This window comes from Ahaetulla prasina, chromosome 3 (genome assembly GCF_028640845.1).
Source record: "Ahaetulla prasina isolate Xishuangbanna chromosome 3, ASM2864084v1, whole genome shotgun sequence".
Lineage (NCBI taxonomy): Eukaryota > Metazoa > Chordata > Lepidosauria > Squamata > Colubridae > Ahaetulla > Ahaetulla prasina.
In genome coordinates this window covers 9,686,503-9,713,725 of record NC_080541.1, presented here as the reverse complement: position 1 = coordinate 9,713,725, position 27,223 = coordinate 9,686,503, and the positions used below count along the sequence as shown (strand labels likewise).

Genomic DNA, 27,223 nt, shown 5'->3' with positions numbered 1-27,223 from the left:
CTTAACATACATTAATACTTTTTGAACAGCAAAGTATTGCATTTGCTTAACATAATAGTATATAATAGAAAATATATTAAACATAAACCATACATACATAATAGTATTTTTCCAATTTCTACTTCTATGATCCAACTATTGATAAAATAAATCCCGTGTTTGAAAGTATTCTGTATCTTCTTTATCTTTTATCTTCAATGTCAACCTATCCATTTCTGCACAATCTAGTATTTTTTTAAATTACATCTTCATGGAGGTGTTTCCTCATTTCCCCAATGTTGCGCATATACAATTCTTGCTGCTGTCAAGATATGTAGCATTAGCTATATATTCCCTTTATCATATTTTTCTGGTACTATGCCGAACAAAAATATTTCTGGTTTATAATCTATGTGTTGCTTTAACATGTTTTCTAACCCTGTATGTATTTTCGTCCACTATTTTTTGCCCAATCCACCCTAATTTTCCAGGATATATTGAATAGAAATTGATTCTAAAGTACTGAATATAAACATATTCACAATATTGTAAATATTGTAAATAGGGAAACAAGTGACTGCATTTTTAAAGGCCTAAACTGCAATAATATTTCTAAGATTCAAAGTCACAAGATTAATCCTATGATTGTGGTCAAATAAACTTGTCAAGGCAAATTGACAAGTAAAAACAGGAATATTCTCCATTTTCCTGTGCTGCAGACCTTAACTAGCATGTTGACTTTGTTCAATCTACGTGCTCAACCACCATTGGTCTCACTTATGCAGAGCTATTCTTCTGAGACTAAATGCTATTTTAGGTCCCCCACTGAATGACCAAAGTATGAAAGCATAACATGAAAAGTGTCTTTCCTCACCCAAATGTATGAGTATAAGGAGAGTTTGTGACATGATAGCCAAAGAACAAAGAATAGTGACAAAGAACATTAGGTATTATTAATATTAACATAACATAATAACAGAGTTGGAAGGGACCTTGGAGGTCTTCTAGTCCAACCCCCTGCCCAGGCAGGAAACCCTATACCATTTCAGACAAATGGCTATCCAACATCTTCTTAAAAATTTCCAGTGTTAGAGCATTCACAACTTCTGCAGGAAAGTTGTTCCACCTGTTAATTGTTCTCACTATCAGGAAATTTCTCCTTAGTTCTAAGTTGCTTCTCTCCTTGATTAGTTTCCACCCATTGCTTCTTGTTCTACCATCTGGTGCTTTGGAGAATAGTTTGACTCCCTCTTCTTTGTGGCAGCCCCTGAGATATTGAAAGACTGCTATCATGTCTCCCCTAGTCCTTCTTTTCATTAAACTAGGCATACCGAGTTCCTGCAACCGTTCTTCATATGTTTTAGTCTCCAGCCCCCAATCATCTTTGTTGCTCTTCTCTGCACTCTATCTAGAGTCTCAACATCTTTTTTACATCGTGGCGACCAAAACTGAATGCAATATTCCAAGTGTGGCCTTACCAAGGCATTATAAAGTGGTATTAACACTTCATGTGATCTTGATTCTATCCTTCTGTTTATGCAGCCCAGAACTGTGTTGGCTTTTTTGGCAGCTGTTGCACACTGCTGGCTCATATCTAAGCCAGCAGTTAATTAATATCTAATTAACAACAAACTATCTTCTTACCGGTTCCCCAGGTGATCCTGGCTTTCCATCTTTGCCATCCTTTCCAGGTTCACCCTAAAACAGAAGCCAAGCAGATAAACAAGATTAAAGATGCAGACATTCTGCCATTTATTTTTTTTTTAGAAAGAAAGAGATGATTGTAAGAAAAAAAAGGAAAAACTGATCAAAGATTACTAATTTAGGAAAATTAAACAAAATTAGACTGTACCCAGTAGCAAACCTGCCAACTCCATGCTGTGGAAAATCCACAGAGGAAAAAAACTAGGTTATATGTAAAGGAGGAAGTCAAAGCAAATAACTATAATTATTATTATATATACCATATTTTTCGGAGTATAAAACGCATCTTAGTTTTTGGGGAGGAAAGTAAGAAAAAAGCTGATTGGCAGGTGGATCCGCCTCCCAGAATACCCCAATCAGCTGTTCCCAGAGGTGAATTCTATCTCGATGGCTTCTCTGATTATTCTGTTGTTAAAATGTTCAGTTTTGGCGATAGTTCTGGTCTTTTTAAAGTCAATATCGTGTCCTGTGGCTTTAAGGTGTTGGACTAGGGAAGAAGTTGGTTCCTCTTTTTTGACTTTGATAGAAAAACGCCCACACAGCATGAACAAACTAGATGATACCTCCCGCCTACCAGCCATTTGGAAACCTGCCCTTATTGACAAACGAGTCCCTAACACGAAGAATGACACCAGACCCACACTCACGAGGTCCATACAGGAGGTCACCACCACACATCCACCCAGAAAGCAGACCCAAACCCACACTGATCACGAAGCATGACCAAGATACCAGAAGCCAGACCGTAACTGCAACATTAGCCATTTCAAACCCCTCCAATCCATACATGCAGCAGACTGACACCCACTATGAAGATGTAGCATGACCACGAACATGAAGCCAAACAACAGCAATGCAGCTCACCAGCTCAAATCCCCCTGCAATTCAGACTAATCTGAGCACAACCAAGCCCCCACCCAAACAGGACACACCCCCAGCCAATCAGAGCACAAAAAAACCCCCATCCAATCAGAGCACAGCCAAGCTCCCACCCAATCAGTTCAAACCCCCACTAGCAGTTAAAAACGAAGAAACAGCTGCAATCACACATTGCTCCCAGAAGCACGAGGCTGAAGCCTGAAGATGACGAATGAGACTTCGTCGAAACGTCGCCAAGACACTTCCAATTTCACGCAGGAGAAAACCCGAATAACCAAAGACCTACATACAAACACCCGCGAAAACCTCAGAAAACACACACACACACACACACACACACACATATATATATATGAAAAAATTAACAATTAGCTTCATTGCTTCACATAATCAAATGCAAGATGTACATGCACAAATAATGTTTCGCTTATCTAAAATGATGTGTCTCTTTTCATAAACACCTCAGTCAGAATAACAGAGTTGGAATGGACCTTGGAGGTCATCTAGTCCAAACCTCTGCTCAGTCATGAAGCCCTATATTATTTCAGACAAGTGGTTATCCAATCTCTTCTTAAAAACTCCCAGTATTGGAGCATTCACAACTTTTGGAGGCAAGTCGTTCCACTGATTAATTGTTCTAACTGTCAGGAAATTTCTCCGTCAAATTCCTGCGCCAAGCATCCGACTCTTGGCGATTCTATGGGCCACCAGTCTCTCCATATCTTCTGATCTTGCACTATTTCACTGAGTTGCTGTATGCTCTGGCTGATGTGAGCTTTGATGGTGTCCAGTCACTGTGTTCTTTCCTGGTTTCCTTCTACCACTAACCCTTCCAAACAGAATTGCTTTTTTCCAGTCAATTCCCCAGATGACATGGCTGAAATAAGTGAGACACAGTTTTGTGATTTTTGCCCCATGCTAACATAACTTTGCAGGGACACGATGGCTCAGTGGCTAAGACGCTGAGCTTGTCGATTAAAAGGTTGGCAGTTCAGCAGTTTGAATCCCTAGTGCTGCATAACAGGGTGAGCTCCCATTACTTATCTCAGCTTCTGCCAACCTAGCAGTTCGAAAATATGTAAAAAATGCAAGTAGAAAAATAGGGACCACCTTTGGTGGGAAGGTAACAGTGTTCTGTGCGCCTTTGGCGTTGAGTCATCCCGGCCACATGACCACGGAGATGTCTTTGGACAGTGCTGGCTTTTCGGCTTTGAAACGGTGATGAGCACCGCCCACTAGAGTCGGGAACAACTAGCACATATGTGCAAGGGGAACCTTTACCTTTACCTTTAACATAGCTTTACACATTCATACACCTGGCAAAAATCAATATTCTGCTTGACAGGATGTTTTTTAGTGTATATATAGATCAGAGCAGCAAAAAGAAGCTACTCTGAAAAGCTAAAGAATCAGTTTTCAGCAAATGAACCAGCAAACATGTGGAAAAATCTTAAAAATATCACCGGCTATGGCAAACCTCCTTCCCAAACTGAAGGTAATCAACAACTGGCAGATGACCTGAATGAGTTTTACTGCAGGTTTGAAAGGAAACTACAGCCACCTATCTCCACAACCCCCATCTCAGACACACCAACAACAGCCAAGCCTCCTACAACTGACCCCATTTCATTGGGTTCACAACCCCTAGTGATCACAGAAAAGGAAGTGCAGGACCTATTTCACAGACAAAAGCCAGGAAAAGCTCCAGGCCCAGACAAGATAACTCCTTCTTGCTTAAAAGTCTGTGCTGACCAATTGGCCCCCATCTTCACCCATATTTTCAATAAATCACTAGAGATGTGCTGTGTTCCTTCTTGCTTCAAACACTCTACCATCATCCCAGTGCCAAAGAAGTCCACCATCAAGGAACTGAATGACTACAGACCAGTTGCATTAACATCTGTAGTCATGAAAACCTTTGAAAGGCTAGTGCTGTCCCACTTGAAAACCATCACGGATCCGCTGTTAGACCCCTTTCAATTTGCATACCGAGCAAATAGATCAACAGATGATGCTGTTAATATGGCTTGCACTACATCCTACGACATCCTATGCAAGGGTCCTCTTTGTAGACTTTAGTTCAGCATTCAATACCATCATTCTAGACATTCTTCTAACTAAGCTAAACCAGCTACAGGTATCTAACAGACTTGTAAGTGGATCACAAGCTTCCTAACAGACAGGAAGCATCAGGTGAAGCTAAGCAGGATCACATCAGATACCTGTACAATTAGCACAGCCCCTCCCCCCGCCCAAGGCTGTGTGTTCTCCCCACTTCTCTTCTCTCTGTATACTAATGACTGCATCTCCAACGATCCATCTGTTAAGCTACTGAAGTTCGCAGATGACACAACAGTGATTGGTCTCATTCGAGACAATGACGAATCCGCATATAGATGAGAAGTCGAACGACTAGCCTTGTGGTGCAACCAAAACAATCTGGAACTGAGCACACTCAAAACCGTAGAAATGGTGGTAGACTTTAGGAGAAACCCTTCCATACTTCCACCTCTCACAATACTAGACAACACAGTATCAACAATAGAAACCTTCAAATTTCTAGGTTCTATCATATCGCAAGATTTAAAATGGACAGCTAACATCAAAAACATCATTAAAAAAGGACAACAAAGAATGTTCTTTCTGCGCCAACTCAGTAAGCTCAAACTGCCCAAGGAGCTGCTGATTCAGTTTTACGGAGGAATTATTGAGTCTGTCATTTGCATCTCTATAACTGTCTGGTTTGGTTCTGCAACCCAACAAGAAAAAAACAGACTTCAGAGGATAATTAGAACTGCAGAAAAAATAATTGCTACCAACCTGCCTTCCATTGAGGACCTGTATACTGCACGAATCAAGAAGAGGGCCGTGAAAATATTTACAGACCCCTCGCATCCTGGACATAAACTGTCTCAACTCCTACCCTCAAAAGCAGCTATAGAGCACTGCACATCAGAACAACTAGACACAAGAACAGTTTTTTCCCGAAGGCCATCACTCTGCTAAACAAATAATTCCATCAACACTGTCAAAGTATTTACTGAATCTGCACTACTATTAATCGTTTCATAGTTCCCATCACCAATCTCTTTCCACTTATGACTGTATGACTATAACTTGTTGCTGGCAATCCTTATGATTTATATTGATATATTGACCATCAATTGTGTTGTAAATGTTGTACCTTGATGAACGTATCTTTTCTTTTATGTACACTGAGAGCATATGCACCAAGACAAATTCCTTGTGTGTCCAATCACACTTGGCCAATAAAATTCTATTCTATTCTATTCTATTCTATTCTATTCTATTCTATTCTATTCTATTCTATTCTATATACTCTTTTAGTTATGATTCTACATTTTGCTAACTCAGCCTCTGAGGTTCTGCTTATATCCCTGTGTTAAAATTTAAACCACCCCCATGCCTCATAGTTCTATTATCTTTCACCGCAAGGTGCGTAATTAGAAAATCCATCATTATTAGTCAAGATCCAGAGCCACAGCTAGATTCATGAGTGCAGAAGGGATTCATTTAGAGGGGGTGGAGACCGAGGTTAGCCTAAGTCATCACACATATTTCAGTCTTTTTTTTTAAAAAAAAATTCACATCTTTTTCCATTAGATGTCTAAACATGATAATATAGTTGAGGTCCTGGTTCCATGGCGAATATAATCTGGAGCCATTGCATACATGGGAGAGCACCACTAATCTGAAATCAGTGCGTCTCCTATACGTCCTTGAAATCAGGGAGCACTAAAAAAACTAAATTGATTAACTATTGGTTCATTTTCTGGCCACAAAGATTGTAAGGCAGTTTTGTAGTGTGGAAAGTTAGCAACCATCCCCCTCCTAGAAGAATGAAATATTTTGGGAAATTTTAAAAAAGGCAGGATAAAATATTTCCCCTAAAAGAGAAATAAAAATTTTAAGGGAGACAGAAACTCAGAGCTCCAGCTCCCTGCCTCCAGCAGATATCTTGTGCCCATTAAGAAAGATTGGGCCAGCCTATCTGCAAAACAAAAGTCCTTCAACTCCAAGGATTAAGACATGACCCATCAGGACATAATAGGATTAACCCACTAAGACACAGAGCTCACTACATTGCACAATCTCCTAAGGATATTGCATCACCCTCAGAAGCTTCAACCAAATCTGGCAGCTCAGACAACCTACAGAGCCAGCTATGACCCCTACAACAGCCAATAGAATACATGTTCTTGCACAGAAACAGGAAGTTCAAGTGCAAAGCCCAAGGTAAGGTATAAAAGCCACCCACTCTCAACCCCCATGTGGACAACTGCACAGAGCCACAAACCCATGTGGTTCTGCTTCATCATTAAACCATCTTTCCAATCAGCCTCCATTTTTGTCTTCAGTGCCTTTCTCCCAGATTGGACCTGGACCTGGATATTTCTTCCAACACTAGGGTTCTTCCAGAGCTGTTTAGCAAGGACGTTTTCCAGAGGTGGAAATGTTTGTTCTGTCTTATCTCTTGACTCCTGGAATCCTCTCTCCTTTCTGCAACCTTGACATCATGTTCCCACCCTCCCTGCTCATTCTGATGGATGGCTTTGACCCTTTAACCACCTTGCTCCACTTTGTTGTAAAAAGCAAAACCAGAAAAGAAGACTGAGTGAAGGGGAGGGTTGCAGAGGATTGAACATAGCAGTAAAGATATCTGTACACAATTGTAAAACTATTTTGAATCAAAATATGGATTCATCTTGGCCAATAATTTTGATTCTTGGTAGAACAGATCTTCAGGATGATGAGAAGCCGGGCTGTAAAAGGATCTCCTAAGATCTTTTGACAGTGGAGATTTTGGACTTGTCTACAAGCAAAACATTCTTTTTATCTCCATGATATTGGACTACCTTGATAGATTTCTCTCTCCTTACCAGGAGAAACATTTATCTTTATCTGTACCTTTTCCTCCTCTTATATTTTCCTTCCACAAATCAAATTATCTTTCTTTCGGTACATTGTGTCATCAAGTTTGAAACATGTTAATTAAAATCTGATTGCATGTATGCCAATTCAAATTGAGAGGGTGTTTTTTTAAAAAAAAAATGCCAAGCAATATGTGCACAGCCTACTATCTTAACATGCTGTGAAGCTACATGGGGTGAAGATAGAAAGATAATAGGGACAAAGCTTGTAGATGTCCATGGACGCTTCTCCTTTCCTCTGATATGCATATGCACCTCCATTCCAGTTGAAGTATTTCAGGATTCAACAGAAATATTGTTCATTGTTCTTGTTCTGTCCCCTCCCTTCCTTCCCAAAACAATATGCCAGCCGCGGCTGTCTGCCAGCAATTTATTTACACTTGGCCGAGTTCCTTCTGGCAACAAAAGTTCCGGCAACGTTCCTTCACGTGCCAGCCAAGTCCTTATCAAGTAGCAGCGTGCCGACAGACCGTTGCCAGGGCAACCAGGAGTCTGCAGGATGATCTAAAGTACTCACAAGTAATCCCAGACTTCAGTCCAAAGCAGTCAAAGAACCAGTAGTCCGTAACTTTGTCCGACACAAGGGCCTACGGAGCACTCTCCCTGCTTTTATTCCCTGTGGGGTGTGGCTCCATGACTCAGCACTCCCTGGGCCTGCCCCAGCTTTTCCTCTGCTGCGCACGCTTCTCTCGGCATCACTGTTTCGCATCTAGCCAAGATTGATCCTCAGCAACTGGTTCTTGGGGCATTGCCAGGGAGGAGTCGGAGTCGGGGGAAAGAGGCCTTGTCAGCTCCTCCTCCTCCTCCTCCTCCTGGCCTGCAACTGTAATCTGGGACGGTGCCAGGGAGGAGGAAGATCCAGGGGGGGAAGGAGGCCTTACCAGCTCCTCCTCCTCATTCTCCAAGTCATCCGGCTCCAGGAGGCCAGGCCCAGGGGCCAGAGCCACAACAGTTTTATAGGGCCCTGGAATTCAGAGTAGAACCTATTTTCCAGATATCTTGCATCCATAGTTGCAAATATTGTCCATACTCACCATAAGTCCAGGCAATCCTGGGGGTCCCTGAGGTCCTGGGGGACCTCCTTTCCCCTATGAAAGAAACCCAAACATGATACCGTGTTAGAGTCTTTAAGATGCTAGGATGAAGAAGACCTGAGATGAAGTCCTTGCTCTGTACTGTCATTATACCAGGTCCTGTCTCTCTCCTCAGATCTGAAGAACTACAGTGGCTTTCTGCTAAGAAATGGGCACACCCTCATCCATCCCTCTCCCAATTTTTTTCCAAATTGACCACCAAGATCAATTCAGAGGGAAAAGAAATAAAACTCCAGAATCATAAGAAATTTCTTAGAGCATCAGTGAAAGCGGAACAGATTTTCAGAATTTGCCCCTTCATGGAACCCATCACTCACAGACATCCCAAAGGTGCTTTCCCCCCCCAAAAAAAAGGTAACTAGACTTTTTTGATTTGTTTAAATTTGAAAATAGCAATAGCACTTCTATATAGTGTTAACCAGTGGTGGTATTAAGCTGGTTCGGACCGGTTCGGGTGAACCGGTAGTGGCAATCTGCAGGTTGGCCTGCCCTGGTGCTATGCCGTCCTATTTAGCCATGTTTTCTAAGCCGTGCACATGCGTGCATGAGCAAAGCACATGTGTGGAAGGCCATGTACATGTATGAAAGGCATGTGCACGAGTAAAGTGATGTGTGTGTGTGCACTCACATTTTCGGTACATGGCAAACTGATATAAAATTTTATGAAACCCACCTCTGTTGTTAACTCTCAGAACGACTCTAGCTGAAGCCATATTTTTCTTGTTTCACTTTTTAGTTGCCATATTTATGGGGGGGAGGGGGATTTATGGAATGTAGAATGTTCTCCTCCAACGTGCCAGACATAGCAACAATAAGGTTCCTGAGAACCAAGGCCAGATCAATGTGCCCTAGCAAAGGCAGGATGGACTGCTGAGAAGTTCAACACCTACATGGTTGGCTAACGTGACCAGTGACACAAGGGGGGTGGACAGTATCTATTTTTTATTTATACCAAAAACATGGGAATTATTCAGTGTTGGTTTCACCTTTGACCGTGTTGATATGATGTACCCAATAAACCAGATTTTTGAGGAAGCCAAGGCCTTAGAGCAGTGGTAGTCAACCTGGTCCCTACCGCCCACTAGCGGGCGTTCCAGCTTTCATGATGGGCGGTAAGGGTTTTGTCCGATACTGAAGCACTTTCCTTTTTTTTAAATTTAATTGACTTTTTTAAAAAAAATGCATAGCATTATTTAAAACCATTTTCATTAGGTTTTCATAAAATTCCCCGTGACAATTTAAATTTCTGAAAATATACTGTTTGTATCACCCGCACATAAGTTTAGTTCACATTACGTAAGTGAAACTAAAGGGCGATATAGTGCGACAGCAAACAAAAGAGACTCATCCCAGAATAGCTCACTCATTTCCCCCCACACCACCCAGCTATAACAGACAAGCAGAACTGGTAGCCGGCACCCCCTCCCAAACCCAATCCACAATGCGCAAGAGGCATATGCAGATGATGATACACGGCGCATTACTGTGGAACCGTGAATTTAGAGTCTTATATTGGTTGGGAGCATTACTTGGAACCATGACATATAGCTTCATAGTGCTTTACAGCCCTCTCTAAGTGGTTTATAATGTCAGTATACTGTCCCCAACAATCTGGGTACTCATTTTACCAACCTCAGAAGGACGGAAGGCTGAATTGGTAAGAATTGAACTGCTGGCAGTCAGCAATATTAGCCTGCAGTACTGCATTCTAACCACTATGCCATCACGGCTCTTTCTAAATAAAGAAAATCTGAAGAAGCTTCTTGGATGAGATGCAAAACATTTTCAAAGAAAAAAACCAAGAAAGTCCAGTTGACTTTTGTAATCAACCCTGACCTGGATGATCGAGACTTTCAATCACTCAAAGAATCAACTACAGTATCTCAAATCTTTTTCGGTGTTCAAAAAGTTCTGAGACCCCTTTTGTGTGGATTGTCCAATATCATGAATGAATGCACAACAACTTACCATTTCTCCTGGAGGTCCTGGAGAGCCTATAGGTCCCGGAGAGCCCTCTGGTCCCTAAACAACAATGTGAAAAAAATATTTATGTAGCAATGTCTTTGTCCTACATAGAGTGGGCCTGAAATTTTCATTTATCATCATATCCCACCCTACAAAAAACACACATGATAATTGATAGTTGATGCAGAATTCATATCTCTGAAGAATCCTCTTTCTCATATGGTTTGGAGATATATATTTTTTTTGCACATTAGTGCTGAAACTGCCTGTATTTGCTGTAGCAAACATTGTACCATAATAGATGGACAGACTTAAATAAGATGAGCAACAACTATAAAGGACAGTCCATCTATTGAGGTACAACATTTGCTACAGCTCTGAGATCTGGATTGTAAGAGTCTATATGACTCTTACAGTCCAGTACTATGGGGAAAAATATTGAATTATTGAATTATCATCAAAAACAAATCATCAAAATTATTGAATCCTCATGAACAACATCATCATCAAAATTATTATTGAAATCATCATCAATAATTGAATCATCCTCAACAACATCAACAATGTTATTGAATTATAATCAGCAATTACCAAATATATAGAATCGAATCGAATAGAATAGAATCGAATAGAATAGAATAGAATAGTACAGTACAGTACAGAACAGAACAGAACAGAACAGAACAGAACAGAACAGAATAGAATTTTTTATTGGCCAAGTGTGCTTGGACACACAAGGAATTTGTCTTGGTGCATAGGCTCTCAGTATACATAAAAGAAAAGATACGTTCATCAAGAATCATAAGATACAACACTTAATGATAGTCATAGGGTACAAATAAGAAATCGGGAAACAATCAATATAAATCGTAAGGATACAAGCAACAAAGTTACAGTCATACAGTCATAAGTGGGAGGAGATGGGTGATGGGAACGATGAGAAGTTAATCATCATCGCATCACCATCACCATCATCTCAAATAGATTTACAACAACAATTTGCCTTACATTCTAGTAGATAAAAATTAAAAATTAACATGCAAAGGAAAATCTTACAGCTGGGCCTGGATTCCCAGGGGGACCCGTGAAGCCAGGTATTCCAGGATGACCCTACAGAGAAGAACAATATTTATCACATGTTATTATTTGTACAGTATAGCACATGTTCTCCTTTAGTGCTACATGAAAATAACTTAGCACCCTAAATGTGTATCAAGCATTGCACAAACCACCTAATTCTTGAGGACACCTAACAAGCATTAATTTGAAGGTGGGAGGACGGTGGCTCATGTGGTTAGAATACTGGGTTGACAATTTGCAAGCTTGGGTTCGAGACCCAAGAGCTGCTGTGTAAGAGGATGAGTTCCCGTCATTTGCTATAGCTCCTGCCCAGTTTGTAAGTGTGCAAACGCGAGTAGAAAGATAGGTACCCCTTCCAGCAAGCACATTAACAGGGACATGAAAGGAGCACACCCAGGCATCTCCTAGGCCAGGGGTCTCCAACCTTGGCAACTTTAAGACTTGTGGACTTCAATTCCCAGTGGATTCCTCTGGGAGTTGAAGTCCACAAGTCTTAAAGTTGCCAAGGTTGGAGACCCCTGGCCTAGGCAATGATAAAGTCGCTGGCTAATCCTTTCAACCTGAGAGTGTCTTGGTGCTTCTGACACGAATGGGACAGGATTTCCAAGATGGTCCCTGGAAAGGGATTTAAGATTGCATTTAACCGGCTTTGGGTAAAATTAGGTTTTGATTGGACTTCTGGCCTACTAGCCACAATATGCCAAAACTAATGGGAATTGTCTTTATCATCAGGCTGGAAAGTTTCATGAAGCGTGATTATGACTAAGACACATTAACAAGTTTACATCCTGTTTTTCATGTTCTATACCAGGGGTCTCCAAACTTGGCAATTTTAAGACTTGGGGACTTTAACTTCCAGAATTCCTCAGCCAGCAAAGTTGCCAAGGTTGGAGACCCCTGTTCTACACCATGTTAACAAGTCTAAAGCATGCTAAAAACACCATATGTATAGATGGTGCAACTGAAAAAAAATCAAAATATGGATGGGGTTTGCTTCTGGACTTATTGCAAGATTTTCATATGTACATGAAGGCTACACCTATGCTTGACACATAAAAATCCCTGCTGCTTTTCCTCTACACCAAGGGAAATATAGCAAGAGTGAATGAATAGCATAGCATGGCATTGCATGGCATAGCATAGCATAGAATTCTTTATTGGCCAAGTGTAATTGGACACATAAGGAATTTGTCTTTGGTGCATATGCTCTCAGTGTACATAAAAAGAGAAGATACATTCATCAAGAATCATAAGGTACAACACTTAATGATAGTCATAGGGTACAAATAAGCAAGCAAATCATATTAGGAAACAGTCAATATAAATCGTAAGAATACAAGCAACTAGGTTACAGTCATACAGTCATAAGTGGGAAGAGATAGGTGATGGGAACTATGAGAAGATTAATAGTAGTGCAGATTCAGTAAAGAGTTTGACAGTGTTGAGGGAATTATTTGTTTAGCAGAGTGATGGCCTTCGGGAAAAAAACTGTTCTTGTGTCTAGTTGTTGTGTCTAGTTAAAAAAAAAAGCAATAGGAAGATCACTTGATTTAGGTCGCCAAGGGGACTTGCAGAATTACAATTCACAAGGCACAAGACATGATGGTGAGCCAAATTTGAGTGCAATGCAGCTTTACTAAGCTGTGGTGGCCCAGTGATTAGAATGCAGTACTGCAGGCTACTTCTGCTGACTGCTGGCTGCCTGCAATTTGGCAGTTCGAGGTGGACTCAGCCTTTCAAAGTCAGTAAAATGAGGACCCAGATTGTTGGGGGCAAGAGGCCGACTCTGTAGACCCGCTTAGAGAGGGCTGTAAAAGCACTGTGAAGAGGTATATAAGTGCTATTGCTGTTGCTAATGTGGCAGGTTTTTTAAAAAAATTTGAATTTATATCCCGCCCTTCTCCGAAGACTCAGGGCGGCTTACGTTGTGTTAAGCAATAGTCTCATCCATTTGTATATTATATACAAAGTCAACTTTTATTGCCCCCAACAATCTGGGTCTTCATTTTACCTCCCTTATAAAGGATGGAAGGCTGAGTCAACCTTGGGCCTGGTGGGACTTGAACTTGCAGTAATTGCAAGCAGCTGTGTTAATAACAGACTGCATTAGTCTGTTGAGCCACCAGAGGCCCAGTTAGATTTTGCTCTGCAATAGGTTCTTGAGGAAAGCATGAAAATTGGTGAAAGCATGGGATAACAATGAATGCTATTAACAATTAATTATGCAACTGTTGTAAAAAATATATAATTGAAGACTGGTTGCTGAATATAATGAAAGAAGCCTATGGTAGAAGTGAAGATAGAATGAGAGAATTAATACATAGCTTAACTGATGTTTTGACATTGTGCAATGAGTAAATTAAGGAGGTATACGATGTCCTCTTTGTTCTTTTGGTGTTCTTTTGATGAACAGGTACGTAAGGAATACTTGTGTGATTATCTAATAGGTACATTGGTGGATCCCTGAATCCACCAATGTACCTGTTATATGCAGAGAACTGTGTGTGCTTAACACTCTGGCTATTTGCATTGAATGTTAAATAGGTGGCTGTTTTGTCATACAGAGATACGGATGAGAATTAAGTTACCGGACAAATATATAAAGGCAAAGTGAACAGGATAAAAATGAGGAGAAGACTAAGAATGATGTAACTGAAGGGAAGGGCTCAGAGGCTAAGATGCTGAGCTTGTCAATCGAAAGGTTGGCAGTTCAGCAGTTCGAATCCCTAGTGCCGCATAACCAGTGGTGGGTTTCAGCCAGTTTGCACCACTTCGAGAGAACTGGTTGTTAACTTACTGAACAGTTTGGCAAACTGGTTGTTGGAAGAAATTATTAGCAGACAACCGGTTGTTAAATTACTTGAATCCTACCACTGCGCGTAACGGGGTGAGCTCCCGTGACTTGTCCCAGCTTCTGCCAACCTAGCAGTTCAAAAGCAGGTAAAAAATGCGAGTAGAAAAAATAGGGACCGCCTTTGGTGGGAAGGTAACAGCGTTCCGTGTGCCTTTGGCGTTGAGTCATGCCGGCCATATAACCACAGAGACGTCTTCGGACAGCGCTGGCTCTTCAGCTTTGAAAAGGAGATGAGCATCACCCCCTAGAGTCAGGAATAACTAGCACATACTGTATGTGCAAGGGGAACCTTTACCTTTACCTGACTGAAGGGAATGAATAGCATCTTTGTAAAATGAAAATGTTGTGTACTTTGAAAAAGAAAAAGCAATGTAGGAAGCAGTTTTTGGGCATGGATGATTTGTAAGAAGAGGAAAATGAGGAAAAGTCTTGATATGAATTCGTTTTGGCTATATTTTCCTTTCTTAACAAGATCCAATGTCTTTAATTGCTTTGTCTATTTTTTTTTATGCTTTCTTGCACTCTGCATTATGCTACTGATGCCAAAAGGGAACAGAGTAAAGGCTTTGCATACGTTTCTGTATGCACACCAATCCACCAGCCAAAATTTTGGGGTTCCAGACTATAAACTACATTCTTGGCCCTATCACTATTTTCAGAAAAATCCGAATGACAAAGTATCTCATCTACATTCAACCTTAGTTGTGTCTATTATTTTCCCCAGGAAAAATGGTTTCAACATAATACAGCGTATATTGTTATTTTTCCCTTGAGAACATAGCAAGAACAGTTTCTGAATAAATAAATACTCTTCTCTGTGCGTATCTCTATCAGGAATGCATGTAAATAAAAATAAGCATCCGCAATACATCTGAATTATACTGGTGGGGTTTTGTTTTTTGTCGTGTGTGAAGAACAAAAGCTGGAGGAATGACAATGTGTCACTCTGAAGAGGTGCTGAATCCTTCCTGGGGATCTAACATAGCTGGTTCAATTGAAGCAGTAAAATTCAACCCCACAGGACCAAAATCTTGCAATTTTAAACCTTCTTTATGAAAAGCAACTTGAGATCGAAGGATCTGGAAGCTACCAGAGCTTCTGTTATTTTTCCTCTCCTAATCATAGCACAAAGCCAACGTTCACAGCATCTATTTGAGAATAATTCATGGCTAAATCTGGACATCACGTGTGGGATATGCATGGAGGTTCCATTACTCCGACAACACAATACTGTTTGTTCGCAATGTGTCTGATGGCTGAATATGGTGACTTATGCGCTAGTGAAATTTTCCTGACACTACTTCTGAAGAAAATAGATTTTTTGGGGGGGAGGCAGGGGGCAGGGGAAAAATCATGTCACACTTTCCTGCCCCCAGTACTTGAAGGTGACCAAATACCAAATAGATACCATGGAGGGAAGGGACGCGGTGGATCAGAGGGACATGATGGCTCAGTGGCTAAGATGCTGAGCTTGTGGATCGAAAGGTCGGCAGTTCAGTGGTTTGAATCCCTAGTGCTGCCGGGTAATGGGGTGAGCTCCCGTTACTTGCCCCAGCTTCTGCCAACCTAGCAGTTTGAAAGCACATAAAAAATGCAAGTAGAAAAATAGGGACCACCTTTGGTGGGAAGATAACAGCATTCTGTGCGCCTTTGGCATTGAGTCATGCCGGCCACATGACCACGGAGACATCTTTGGACAGCACTGGCTCTTTGGCTTTGAAACAGAGATGAGCACCACCCCCTAAAGTCGGGAATGACTAGCACATACGTGAGAGGGGAACCTTTACCTTTACCATGGAGGGATAAATATATTTCATGCATTGTTCTTCCTTTGAAGCATCATGGCATTCTATTTGTTATAGCTGGCTTTCCAAATTTTCCAAGTTTATCTTGGAGACCAGATATCGTGCACGATCCAGTCTGAGTTAGTCCGGGACCAAAGATTTAGCAATTTGGCAGTTCGAATCTCAGCAGGCTCAAGGTTGACTTAGCTTCCCATCCTTCCAAGGTGGGTAAAATGAGGACCCAGATTGTTGGGGGCAATAGACTGATTCTTTAAACTGTTTAGAGAGGGCTGTAAAAGCACTGTGAAGTGGTATAGAAGTCTAAGTGCTTTTGATATTGCTATTAGTCTTTCAGACTTTCGAACTCATGCTGGAGCCCATCCTCAGGGAACTTCTCTCTATATATATATGTGTGTACTGGACTGTTTCGTGCATAGTGTTTATGTGGTGCTTGGTTGTATCTGACTTTTAGTTGTTAATTGGAGTGTTGGTGGGTGGCTATTAAGTCGTTGGTTGTTCCCTAATGCTGCTAAACCAGCTCCTAAGTACCTGGTAAGCTAGTGGTAAATTACTACCCCTATTGACTGACAAGGAGCTTGCATCCCAGGCTTCAGTTATTTCCTGGTTATTTTTGTACTGCTCAGCCAACAATCTTAGTAGCTGTGTAATGGAATGTGTGTCCTTGTTCATTGCAATGTGAGGCTACCAATGTGCTTGGGTCTCCTCATCTAACCGCTCGCTCATGTTTTTTTGCAATCTGGTAGTTAGGTTCCTCCCCATCTGCTTTACATATCCACAGGGACAATCCCTGCAGAGAATCTGGTAAATTACGTTAGAAGTTTCTCCTAGCTCCAAGCGATCTTTGCAACGAACGATTTCATCGCGAGATAGCATTAGACTGAGTTGCTTAAGGGCGATTTGAAATTCTACAGCAATGTTTCTCAACCTCACCAAGTATAGGAGGTGTTAATTTCAACTGGCTGGAGAACTCTGGGAGTTGAAGTTCACACATCTTAAAAGTTGTTGAAATTGAGAAATGCACTCCAGACCAAACTCCCTGCTTCTAAACAGCAACTCGGAGTTCCAGAGAAGTTCTAAATCTTCCTCTCTCTTGCGCGCTCACCCTGTGTAAACCTGTATGCAACAGCTGCATTTGCTATTATGTGCTGCTGTGATGCATCTTAAGTGTTTTCTCTATCGCAGTCCACAGCAGAGTTTGATAAACAGCATACTTAAATGGGATGGCAGCTGCCGGGATCAAAGCTCTCTTGTGGCAGATGAAGCAAGGCAGATGTCTAGATCTTGAGGGTAATAGAAGCTCAGTAAAGAGACAGAACAAAATTTGATTTCATTTTTGGCTTGCTAATACTCTCAGGAGAAATATCAACAGCTATTCCATTGCTATTTTTTTTTTCATATTAACATCAAGTTTTATCTTCTCAGATAAAGTTTGCTGCTTAATAACTCAATTCAAAAAAGTCAAATGTCATGGAATAATCTCTCTCTCTCTCTCTCTCCCTCCCTCTCCCTCCCTCTCCCTCCCTCTCTCCCACCCTCTCTCTCTCCCTCTCCCTCTCCCTCTCCCTCCCTCTCCCTCCCTCTCTCCCTCTCTCTCTCTCTCATATTTTATTACTTATGCAAATCAGAGGCCTTCGTAATGGTGAAGTCTTCATTTTCTATTGTACAATCTATGACTTTCATTCTTATAGGGATCCATGATGACTACCCTGTTTCCCTGAAAATAGGAGCCACCCGGAAAATAAGTCCTAGCATTATTTTTCAGGATGCTCATAATATAAGCCCTACCCCCAAAAATAAGCCCCGGTTAAGATTGTCAGCCAGACGGATGCATTTAGTACCGTATTTCCCCCAAAATAATACCTAACCAGAAAATAAGCCCTAATGTGTCTTTTGGAGCAAAAAATAATATAACACCATCTTATTTTCAGGGAAACATGGTAAAGACTAAAGGCATATGAATATTTCAGCATAATAACTCAAAAGCAGGGCAGAGATCTTTCATAGAGAAGTTGTTGTTACTGAATGGTTTCAAGAAATCATGCGGATTCCTTATTTACTCTCACCTGTTCACCTTTCAATCCAGCTTCACCAGGTGCCCCATCACTTCCTTTAGGACCCTAATAATAATAAAAAAAGAAAAACATCTAATAAGATGACTTCATTTAATGGAAGAGATTAGGAGCATACCCGCCCTTCTGGACCTAGTGGGTGATAGGGATTTCTACAAGTAGCTTGATCTTACGTCATCTAAGGCTTGCTAAGAGGTAACCAGCAACTTGAAGTAGACTCAGAAGCCTGCTAGGATCCAGTATGGTTCACAGAATAGTTTTGTTATTGAGCACATTGAAAGATGCCCCCAAACCGTCCCCATTTTTTGCATTCTGTACCAACTGCAGCTTCTGCACCAGCTGGAACTTCTGAATGCTCTTCAAAGGTAGCCTCATGTAGTGTGGGAGGTATCTAAGGCAAAAGATCTCCCAGTCCAGAATGGATGCATTTCTGCCCAGTATGAACCTGTGAAAAAGCCCCTCTAGTCATTGCTGCCAACTGTTCTTTGAGCAAAAGCCAACTTCGAACTAAGGAGAAATTTCCTACCAGTTAGACCAATTAATCAGTGGAACAACTTGCCTGCAGAAGTTGTGAATGCTCCAATACTGGAAGTTTTTAAGAAGAGATTAGATAACCATTTGTCTGAAGTGATGTAGGGTTTCCTGCCTAAGCAGGGGGTTGGACTAGAACCTTTTAAAACTTGTGGAATTCCCAGAGTCCCTCAGCCAGCAAAATTGGCTGAGGAACTCTGGGAGTTGAAGTCCACAAGTCTTAAAGAGACCAAGGTTGGAGACCCCTGGACTAGAAGACCTCCAAGGTCCCTTCCAACTCTGTTGTTCTATTCTAAGATCCTCAAATCTGACTGGAGAAGTGCTAACTTTTGGGACTTGTGAGAAATCAATACAATTGAAGGGCATCAGGTTAGGGGAGCCTTTTCTAACTGATGCATTATTAGGGTTTATGCTTAGTTTTACACAGTAGCATTGTGGCTCAGAAAACTCCTTTTTAAAGATGCAAGATCTACTGGAAACAGGTGTTCCATGGAAGCCCAACTTATTTTATTTTCCTCGAAGCTTTGAAAGGAACAAGTATTTTGGAAAGCCAATTCCCTATATACAAGAAGTTGTCTTTCATGCTAACCTGAGCATGCCAATGGGGTCAAACTCCCGAAACTGTTTTGTGTATAACATCCTCGATCCCCTTTCTTTAAAAAGGAATAGGAGACGTGAACATATTCAGACTGTTAAATGCTAGAATAAATAAGGGTATTTTCGTAGGAAGCAGGATTTGATGGACCTTGAAATTGGAATGTTTTTCTCTTTTGAATAGCTCTTTTCTATTGGTAAAAAGAATCTTTCCTTCAGTGATGGGATTCAAATTTTTTTACTACTGGTTCTGGGAGTGTGGCTTGGTGGGCTTGAGCAGGGGAACGATACTGTAAAATCTCCATTCCCACCCCACTCCAGGGGAAGGTTAGTGCAAAATCCCCATTTCCTGCCAATCAGTTGGGACTCAGGAGGCAGAGAATAGATGGGGCGGGGCCAGTCAGAGGTGGTATTTACTGGTTCTCTAAAATATTTATATATTTTTATTTATTTATTTATTTTGTTGAGTACATATTAGATAATAGATATATAAGTATAAGCATGAATTGAATACATAAAATGAATACAGTTAAAGGGAACATTAGGACAGGGATGGTAGGCACACTGGTGCTCTTATGTACACCCCTTACAGACTTCTTAGGAATGGAGTGAGGTCAACAGTAGACAGTCTTAGGTTAAAGTTTTTGGGGTTTTGGAATGAGACCATAGAATCTGGTAGTGCATTCCAGGCATTAACAACTCTGTTACTGAAGTCATATTTTCTGCAATCGAGTCTGGAGTGGTTCACTTTAAGTTTGTATCTATTGTGTGCTCGTGTATTGTTGTGGCTGAAGCTGAAGTAGTCATTGACAGGTAGGACATTGTAACAGATGATTTTATGAGCTATGCTCAGGTCATTCTGAAGGTGGTGTAGTTCTAAATTTTCTAAACTCAGAAATTCAAGTCTGGTGGCATAAGGTATTTTGTTGCAAGTGGAGGAGTGGAGGACTCCTCTATGTGAAATATTTCTGGACGCGCTCAATTGCATTAATGTCTGATATGCAGTGTGGGTTCCAGACAGACTACTCAAAATTTCCGCTACCAGTTCTCCAGAACTGGTCAGAACCTGCTGAATACCACCTCTGCTTCCCTTCCTATACCAGCTCCTTTCAAATATGCATTTTTGAAGGAAAGCAAGAGTCATTAAGACAGAATGCACATCTTACCTTGGGACCTTCTGCTCCTGGAGGCCCAGGGGGACCTCTGAGCCCAGGTTCACCCTGAAAGAAACACAGTTTACAAACAGATGTCTTCTAGCTTGATTGTTCATTCCTATAGCATCTTGTATCCTAAAATGGTCTGTGCCTATGAGAGGACAGGGTGACCTCTTTTATCTGCTCAAGAGGAAGAGGGCACAGGTTGAAGCAATGGGAAAGCATATGCCATTGCTTCAACCTGTGCCCTCTTCCTCTTACACAGATAAATGGGGTCACCCAGTCCTTCCATAGGCACAGACCATACTCATAGCTTTCTAGACATTTCCCAGTTTCTTTTCTACAGTTGCCACCAAAGTGCTAATGTTGTTTTTTTAAACATAGGAGATAACGCTTAAACAGAATGGGGCAATCACGTTAGATGATGAGCTTGATTAATTAATGTTGCTTTTGAATCGGACTTAATGTAGCTTGGTAAGGAAGGATTGCCACAGAGTTTCATCATGCCATTTGCTGGTGCAGATGAGATCCCTCTTCCTGTTGGGTTTGTTGCACGAGACCCTTTGATATTTTTTATTTATTTGTATTAATATGTGTCTACCTTTATTATTTTTATGTAACGTATTGAGCCATGGTGGCGCAGTGGTTAGAGTGTAGTACTGCAGGCTACTTCTGCTGACTGCCGGCTGACTTCAATCCGACAGTTCAAATCTCAGCAGGCTCAAGGTTGACTCAGCCTTCCATCCTTCCGAAGTGGGTAAAATAAGGACCCAGATTGTTGGGGGCAATACTCTATTGTGTATTTAGAGACAACATTTAGAGACACTCTAAACCGCTTAGAGGGGTCTGTAAAGCACTGTAAAGCAGTGTATAAGTCTAAGAGCTATTGCTAAGTGCTATTTAATAATCCTCCCTCCTCCCATTGTCCCTGTTAAGGATAGCCCCAATGTTGTGGGCTATTGAGCACAGTATCCTTTGAGTTTATGCATGAAAGCAACTGAGAATGACTGTGGACAATAACAGTTAACACACAAACCAACTGGGTTTTGATAATATTTTTCTTTTAGGGAAAAAGCAAAATTATAGTCCAAAAACAATCCAAGTCATACACATATAAAGTGAAATAAAGATCAGTCCAGGGATATTTTTCAAATATAAAGTCTTCTTACCAGTTGTAGAAAAATACAATGAAACAGATCTTTAGTTTCATTCAGGAACAAAGTTCAATATAAAAACAGTCAATAAATATTAAAGAAGCAATAAATAGCCATGATCAAGCAATGATCATGCATAGAGATCAAATATACAGTTACAGCATATCAGCAGGTAAAAATGGTATAGTGTCCACACAAACCATAATCCAGCTTTCCTTAAGTACATTGGCTACAGAGCTCAGCCAATCAGGATGCATGATGATGCAACAAAGTTTTAAAAGCTACATAATACGTTTAGCTACAAACACACAATGTTGGTTTATATATTTCCTGACCAACCAGTTGGGCAATAACAATTTCCTAACAGTCCCCACACAACAGGTGAGGTAGGCTGGGTTGAGAGAGAATGACTGGCCCGAAGCCACTTAATTGGCTTTCATGGCTAAGGCGGGTCTAGAACTCACAGTCTCCAGGTGATTGGCCCAAAGTCACCCAGCCGGCTTTCATGGCTAATAATAATAATAATAATAATAATAATAATAATAATAATAATAATAATAATAATAATAATAATAATAATAATAATAATATTTTAATTTGTATACCGCCCTTCTCCCGAAGGACTCAGGGCGGTGCACAGCCAGAATAAAAAACAAAGAAAACAGTACATATAATATTAAGATCAACCCCTTAAAAAACTTATTCGATTGGCCAAAAATTTTAAAATACAGTAACACCCTATAAAAATTTATAAAATTTAAAACCCATAAAAGCCAATTAAAAATTTTAAAATCAAGCCAGTCCAGCTAAACGGAATAAATAGGTTTTAAGTTCGCGGCGAAAGGTCCGAAGGTCGGATAGTTGACGAAGTCCAGGGGGAAGTTCGTTCCACAGGGTAGGAGCCCCCACAGAGAAGGCCCTCCCCCTGGGGGCCGCCAGTCGACATTGCTTGGCTGACGGCACCCTAAGGAGTCCCTCTCTGTGAGAACGCACCGGTCACTGGGAGATAGAAGATGGCAGTAGATGGTCCCGTAAATATCCTGGTCCTAAGCCATGGAGCTCTTTAAAGGTAGTCACCAATACCTTGAAGCGCACCCGGAAGACAACAGTGCAGTCTGTGCAGGATGGGTGTTACATGGGACTCCGAACCGCTCAGCTGCATTCTGGACTAACTGGAGTCTCCGGGTGCTCTTCAAGGGGAGCCCCATGTAGAGAGCATTGCAATAGTCCAAGCGAGAGGTCATGAGAGCATGAGTGACGGTGCATAGGGCATCCCGGTCCAGGACTAGAACTCATTTCCATTCTTGTGCCTTAGCTACTAGACCAAACTGGCTCTGAGAAAGGGGAAAGCTTGTGATGTGGGGAACCTGAAATAGCATCATGCAGAGAATGTGACTACCAGAAGAAAAGATCCCAATGGAGCCTTTCCCATTCATGGGATCAAAAACATGGCTTTGATTGTGCTTCATGATTCAGGTGTTAATTCATTTTCCTGGTCCTCAATGTGATGAGGCTTGAAATAGACCAACATATCAAACCTTTTAGACAGGTTGGACATGGCCTGAGGACTTGAGACCTTGGCTGTCTAATCAACAGTGAGCATGAGCCAGAATTAGCTGTGGCAATTAATTTTCTAAAAAAGTGGAGCTTACTCCACTTCTGAGCCATGGCACATGGCTAGCCAAATCCTCAAATTTGGAGAACCTCTGCAGAATACACTGCTGAATTTCTGTTTCTTTCCATTTTAAAGCATAAAGGTTAGCATGAGATGATGAGATTTGCAATTTTTTCTTTAAATTCATTTCTGTGTTCCTGAATGTAACAGTCATTGTTGTACTGACCATCTACCCACATGATCATCCCCTTTCAAAAAAAAATATTTCAATGGTGGCTCTAAGTTTGCTTGTTTGTTATTGGTTGATTAGACTTATAGGTCTGCCCAGTTTGCAGGAGGGGCTTTGGACCACTTACAGTTTGAGGAAAGATGAAAAGAAGAAAAATAAATACAACAATAAATAAATATTTGAACAAAATATCCCAGGTTAACGTAATAATAAAAACAACAATAGGGAGTCGAGCTATTCTCCAAAGCACCTGAGGGTAGAACAAGAAGCAATGGGTGGAAACTAATCAAGGAGAGAAACACCTTAGAACTAAAGAGAAATTTCCTGACAGAACAATTAATAAGTAGAACAACTTGCCTGCAGAAGTTGTGAATGCTCCAACACTGGAAATTTTTAAGAAAATGTTGGCTAACCATTTGGCTGAAGTGGTGTAGGGCTTCCTGCCTGGCCAGGGGGTTGGACTAGAAGACCTCCAAGATCCCTTCCAACTCTGTTATTATTATTATAATAACAGAAACAGGTAGTACCAATGGTAATAGGCACCTTGAGTGCAATCCCAATATTACTCGACCAAGACTGGAACACTATCGGCATTGACAAATTGATCAGTCAATTGCAAAAAGTAGTTTTACTTGAAAGAGCTTAAATCCTGGGATAATATCTGTAACACCATCAAACATCCACATCTGCCTATCCCAGGTCTTTGAGAAGGACTCAATAGGTGGGGGGGGGGAAATGCCAAACCCAGTCTGAGCATCTGGCTGACTATATATGACGAACATAATAGAAACAGAAAAACCAATTGGTAGATGTCTCATTCAAGAGTCTTATCCTGTATCTAGATGTATCCCATAGTTTGGCCCAATGTTTGGGGGAAAAAGCCTGTTCTTTAAGACCTTATAGAACAGTGTTGGTGAACATTTTCGGCACTGAGTGCCAAAATGGCAGCGTGCACATGTGCGCGGGGGAGTGCCGGAAATCAGAAGAACAGCTTCCTGGCGTGCATGCACGCGCCAGGAAGCTGAGCTTCCGGTTTTTGGTGTGCGCATGCACACTGGTCACCTGGTCTTCTGATTTCTGGCGTGCAGGTGTGCACAAAGACCAACTGACTCAGTACATGTGTGCCAGGGAGCTGTTCTTCCAGTTTCTGACACTCCCATCCATGCGAAGACCAGCTGGCCAGCGCGCATGTGCATGCTGGAAACAGGAAGAGCAAGGGGTGACAGCTGGCATGCCCGGAGAGATGGCTCTGCATGCCACTTCCAGCATGTGTGCCATAGGTTCGTCATCACTATTATAGAAGAACCAGTTTCACAACGTTGACATAGATCTTGATACTACCCAAGCAGAATCCAGCCGGACTTCTAGCCTAAGTGATTTATAAGATCTCCTCAACATTGCTTCTGGATACGTCAGTAATGCATGCAGGTCACAGAGGCATCCCAATAAATCACTAATGTGAAGTGTTCAAAGAACAATTATTATTAATGCAAGAGCAATCTGCCAAATATCCTAGCAGAGGCAATCTCTTTCTCCCTCTGGCCTGTAGCAATACATCTACAAGGGAGGACAGCAAACCTGCAATTAAGTCTATTCTAATGAAAAGAAGGCATAGAGGTGACACAATAGCCAAATTTGAAGGGGCTGCCATACAGAAGAGGGGGCCAAGCTATTCTCCAAAGCATCTGAAGGCAAGACAAGAAGCAAGGGATGGAAAGTAACCAAGGAGAGAAGCAACTTAGAACTAAGGATAAATTTCCTGGCAATTAGCACAATTAATTAGTGGAGTGGCTTGCCTCCAGTAGCTGTGGTGCTCCATTATAAGGAGAAAATGGACAGCCGTTGTCTGAAACGGTATACAGCCTCTTGCTTAAGCAGCGGGTTGCACTAAAAGGCCTCCAAGGTCCCTTTCAACTCTGTTATTCTGTCTCTTATGCTTCTTACCCTTTTTCCAACTGGTCCATCATTCCCAGGTGGGCCTCGAAGGCCTTTATCACCCTTCTGTCCTGGGATTCCAGGGAGACCAGCTGGTCCAGGAGGACAATCAGTGCAAACGTCCTAAAGAGGAGAATCATAGAGTACTGAAATGGCAGGCGATTCTTCTGAAATGCCAATCTATCTTGGCTCCATTGTATTGAATTATGAATTGAATGTAAATTAAAGAAGGCTTTAATTTATATAAAGCTAACCACCACCACAAAAAATAAGAGAAATGTGCTCATGATGCATGCATGCATACACACACACACACAAACACACACACACACAAACACACACACACAAAAACACACACACACACACAAACACACACACTTTTTGTGATGGGGGGCAGACAGTGGTGGGATTCAGCCAGTTCGCACCACTTCAGGAGAACCAGTTGTTAACTTTCTGAGCAATTTGGTGAACTGGTTGTTGGAAGAAATCATTAAGGCAGAGAATCAGTTGTTAAATTATTTGAATCCCATCACTGGGGGCAGATCTAGCTATCATCTATCTATCTATCTATCTATCTATCTATCTATCTATCTATCTATCTATCTATCTATCTATCTATCTATCTATCTATCTCTAATCTATCATCTATATGTATCTATCATCTAGTTATCTATCTATCTATCTATCTATATCTAATCTATCATCTATATGTATCTATATGTATCTATCATCTAGTTATCTAGTTATCTATCTATCTATCTATCTATATCTAATCTAATCTATATCTAATCTAATCTATATCATCTATCTATCTATCTATCTATCTATCTATCTATCTATCTATCTATCTATCTATCTATCTATCTATCTATCTAATCTATCATCTATATGTATCTATCATCTATCTATCTATCTATCTATCTATCTATCTATCTATCTATCTATCTATCTATCTATCTATCTATCTATCATCTATATAATAATAATAATAATAATAATAATAATAATAATAATAATAATAATAATAATAATAATAATAATAATAATAATAATAATAATAATAATAATAATAATATTTTAATTTGTATACCGCCTTCTCCCGAAGGACTCAGGGCGGTGAACAGGCAGATAAAATATACATACACACAATAATTAAAAACATCCCTTAAAAAACTAATTTAAATGCCCAAAATATTAAAAAACGTACTTCCCCGTAAAATCACAGAATTTTAAAAACCCATCCAATAAAAATAAGAATCAGGCTAGTCCAGCCATACGGAATAAATAAGTTTTAAGTTCGCGGCGAAAGGTCCTAAGGTCAGGTAATTGTCAAGTCCGAGGGAAGTTCGTTCCACAGGGTCGGAGCCCCACAGAGAAGGCCCTCCCTGGGGCCGCCAGTCGACACTGTTTGGCTGACGGCACCCTGAGAGTCCCTCTCTGTGGGAGCGTGCGGACGATGGGAGATAGAAGCCGGCAGTAGGCGGTCCCGTAGATAGCCGGTCCTAAGCCATGGGCGCTTTAAAGGTGGTAACCAATACCTTGAAGCGCACCGGAAAACAACAGGTAGCCAGTGCAGTCTGCGCAGGATAGGTGTTATATGGGAGCTCGAGGCGCTCCCTCAATAACCCGC

General features: G+C 41.1%; 1 protein-coding gene across 1 annotated transcript in view; it reads right to left on the bottom strand.

The window, feature by feature from the left end:
- Window positions 1-27,223, bottom strand: part of COL22A1 (collagen type XXII alpha 1 chain) — a 316,045-nt gene that overhangs the window by 35,300 nt on the left and 253,522 nt on the right. Inside the window, exons 46-52 of the mRNA XM_058177405.1 lie at window positions 25,603-25,716; window positions 20,673-20,726; window positions 18,376-18,429; window positions 11,630-11,683; window positions 10,577-10,630; window positions 8,549-8,602; window positions 1,624-1,677 (exon numbers count right to left, since the gene is read on the bottom strand). Coding sequence (XP_058033388.1) covers window positions 1,624-1,677; window positions 8,549-8,602; window positions 10,577-10,630; window positions 11,630-11,683; window positions 18,376-18,429; window positions 20,673-20,726; window positions 25,603-25,716 — 438 coding nt within the window. The remainder of the gene's footprint in view (window positions 1-1,623; window positions 1,678-8,548; window positions 8,603-10,576; window positions 10,631-11,629; window positions 11,684-18,375; window positions 18,430-20,672; window positions 20,727-25,602; window positions 25,717-27,223) is intronic.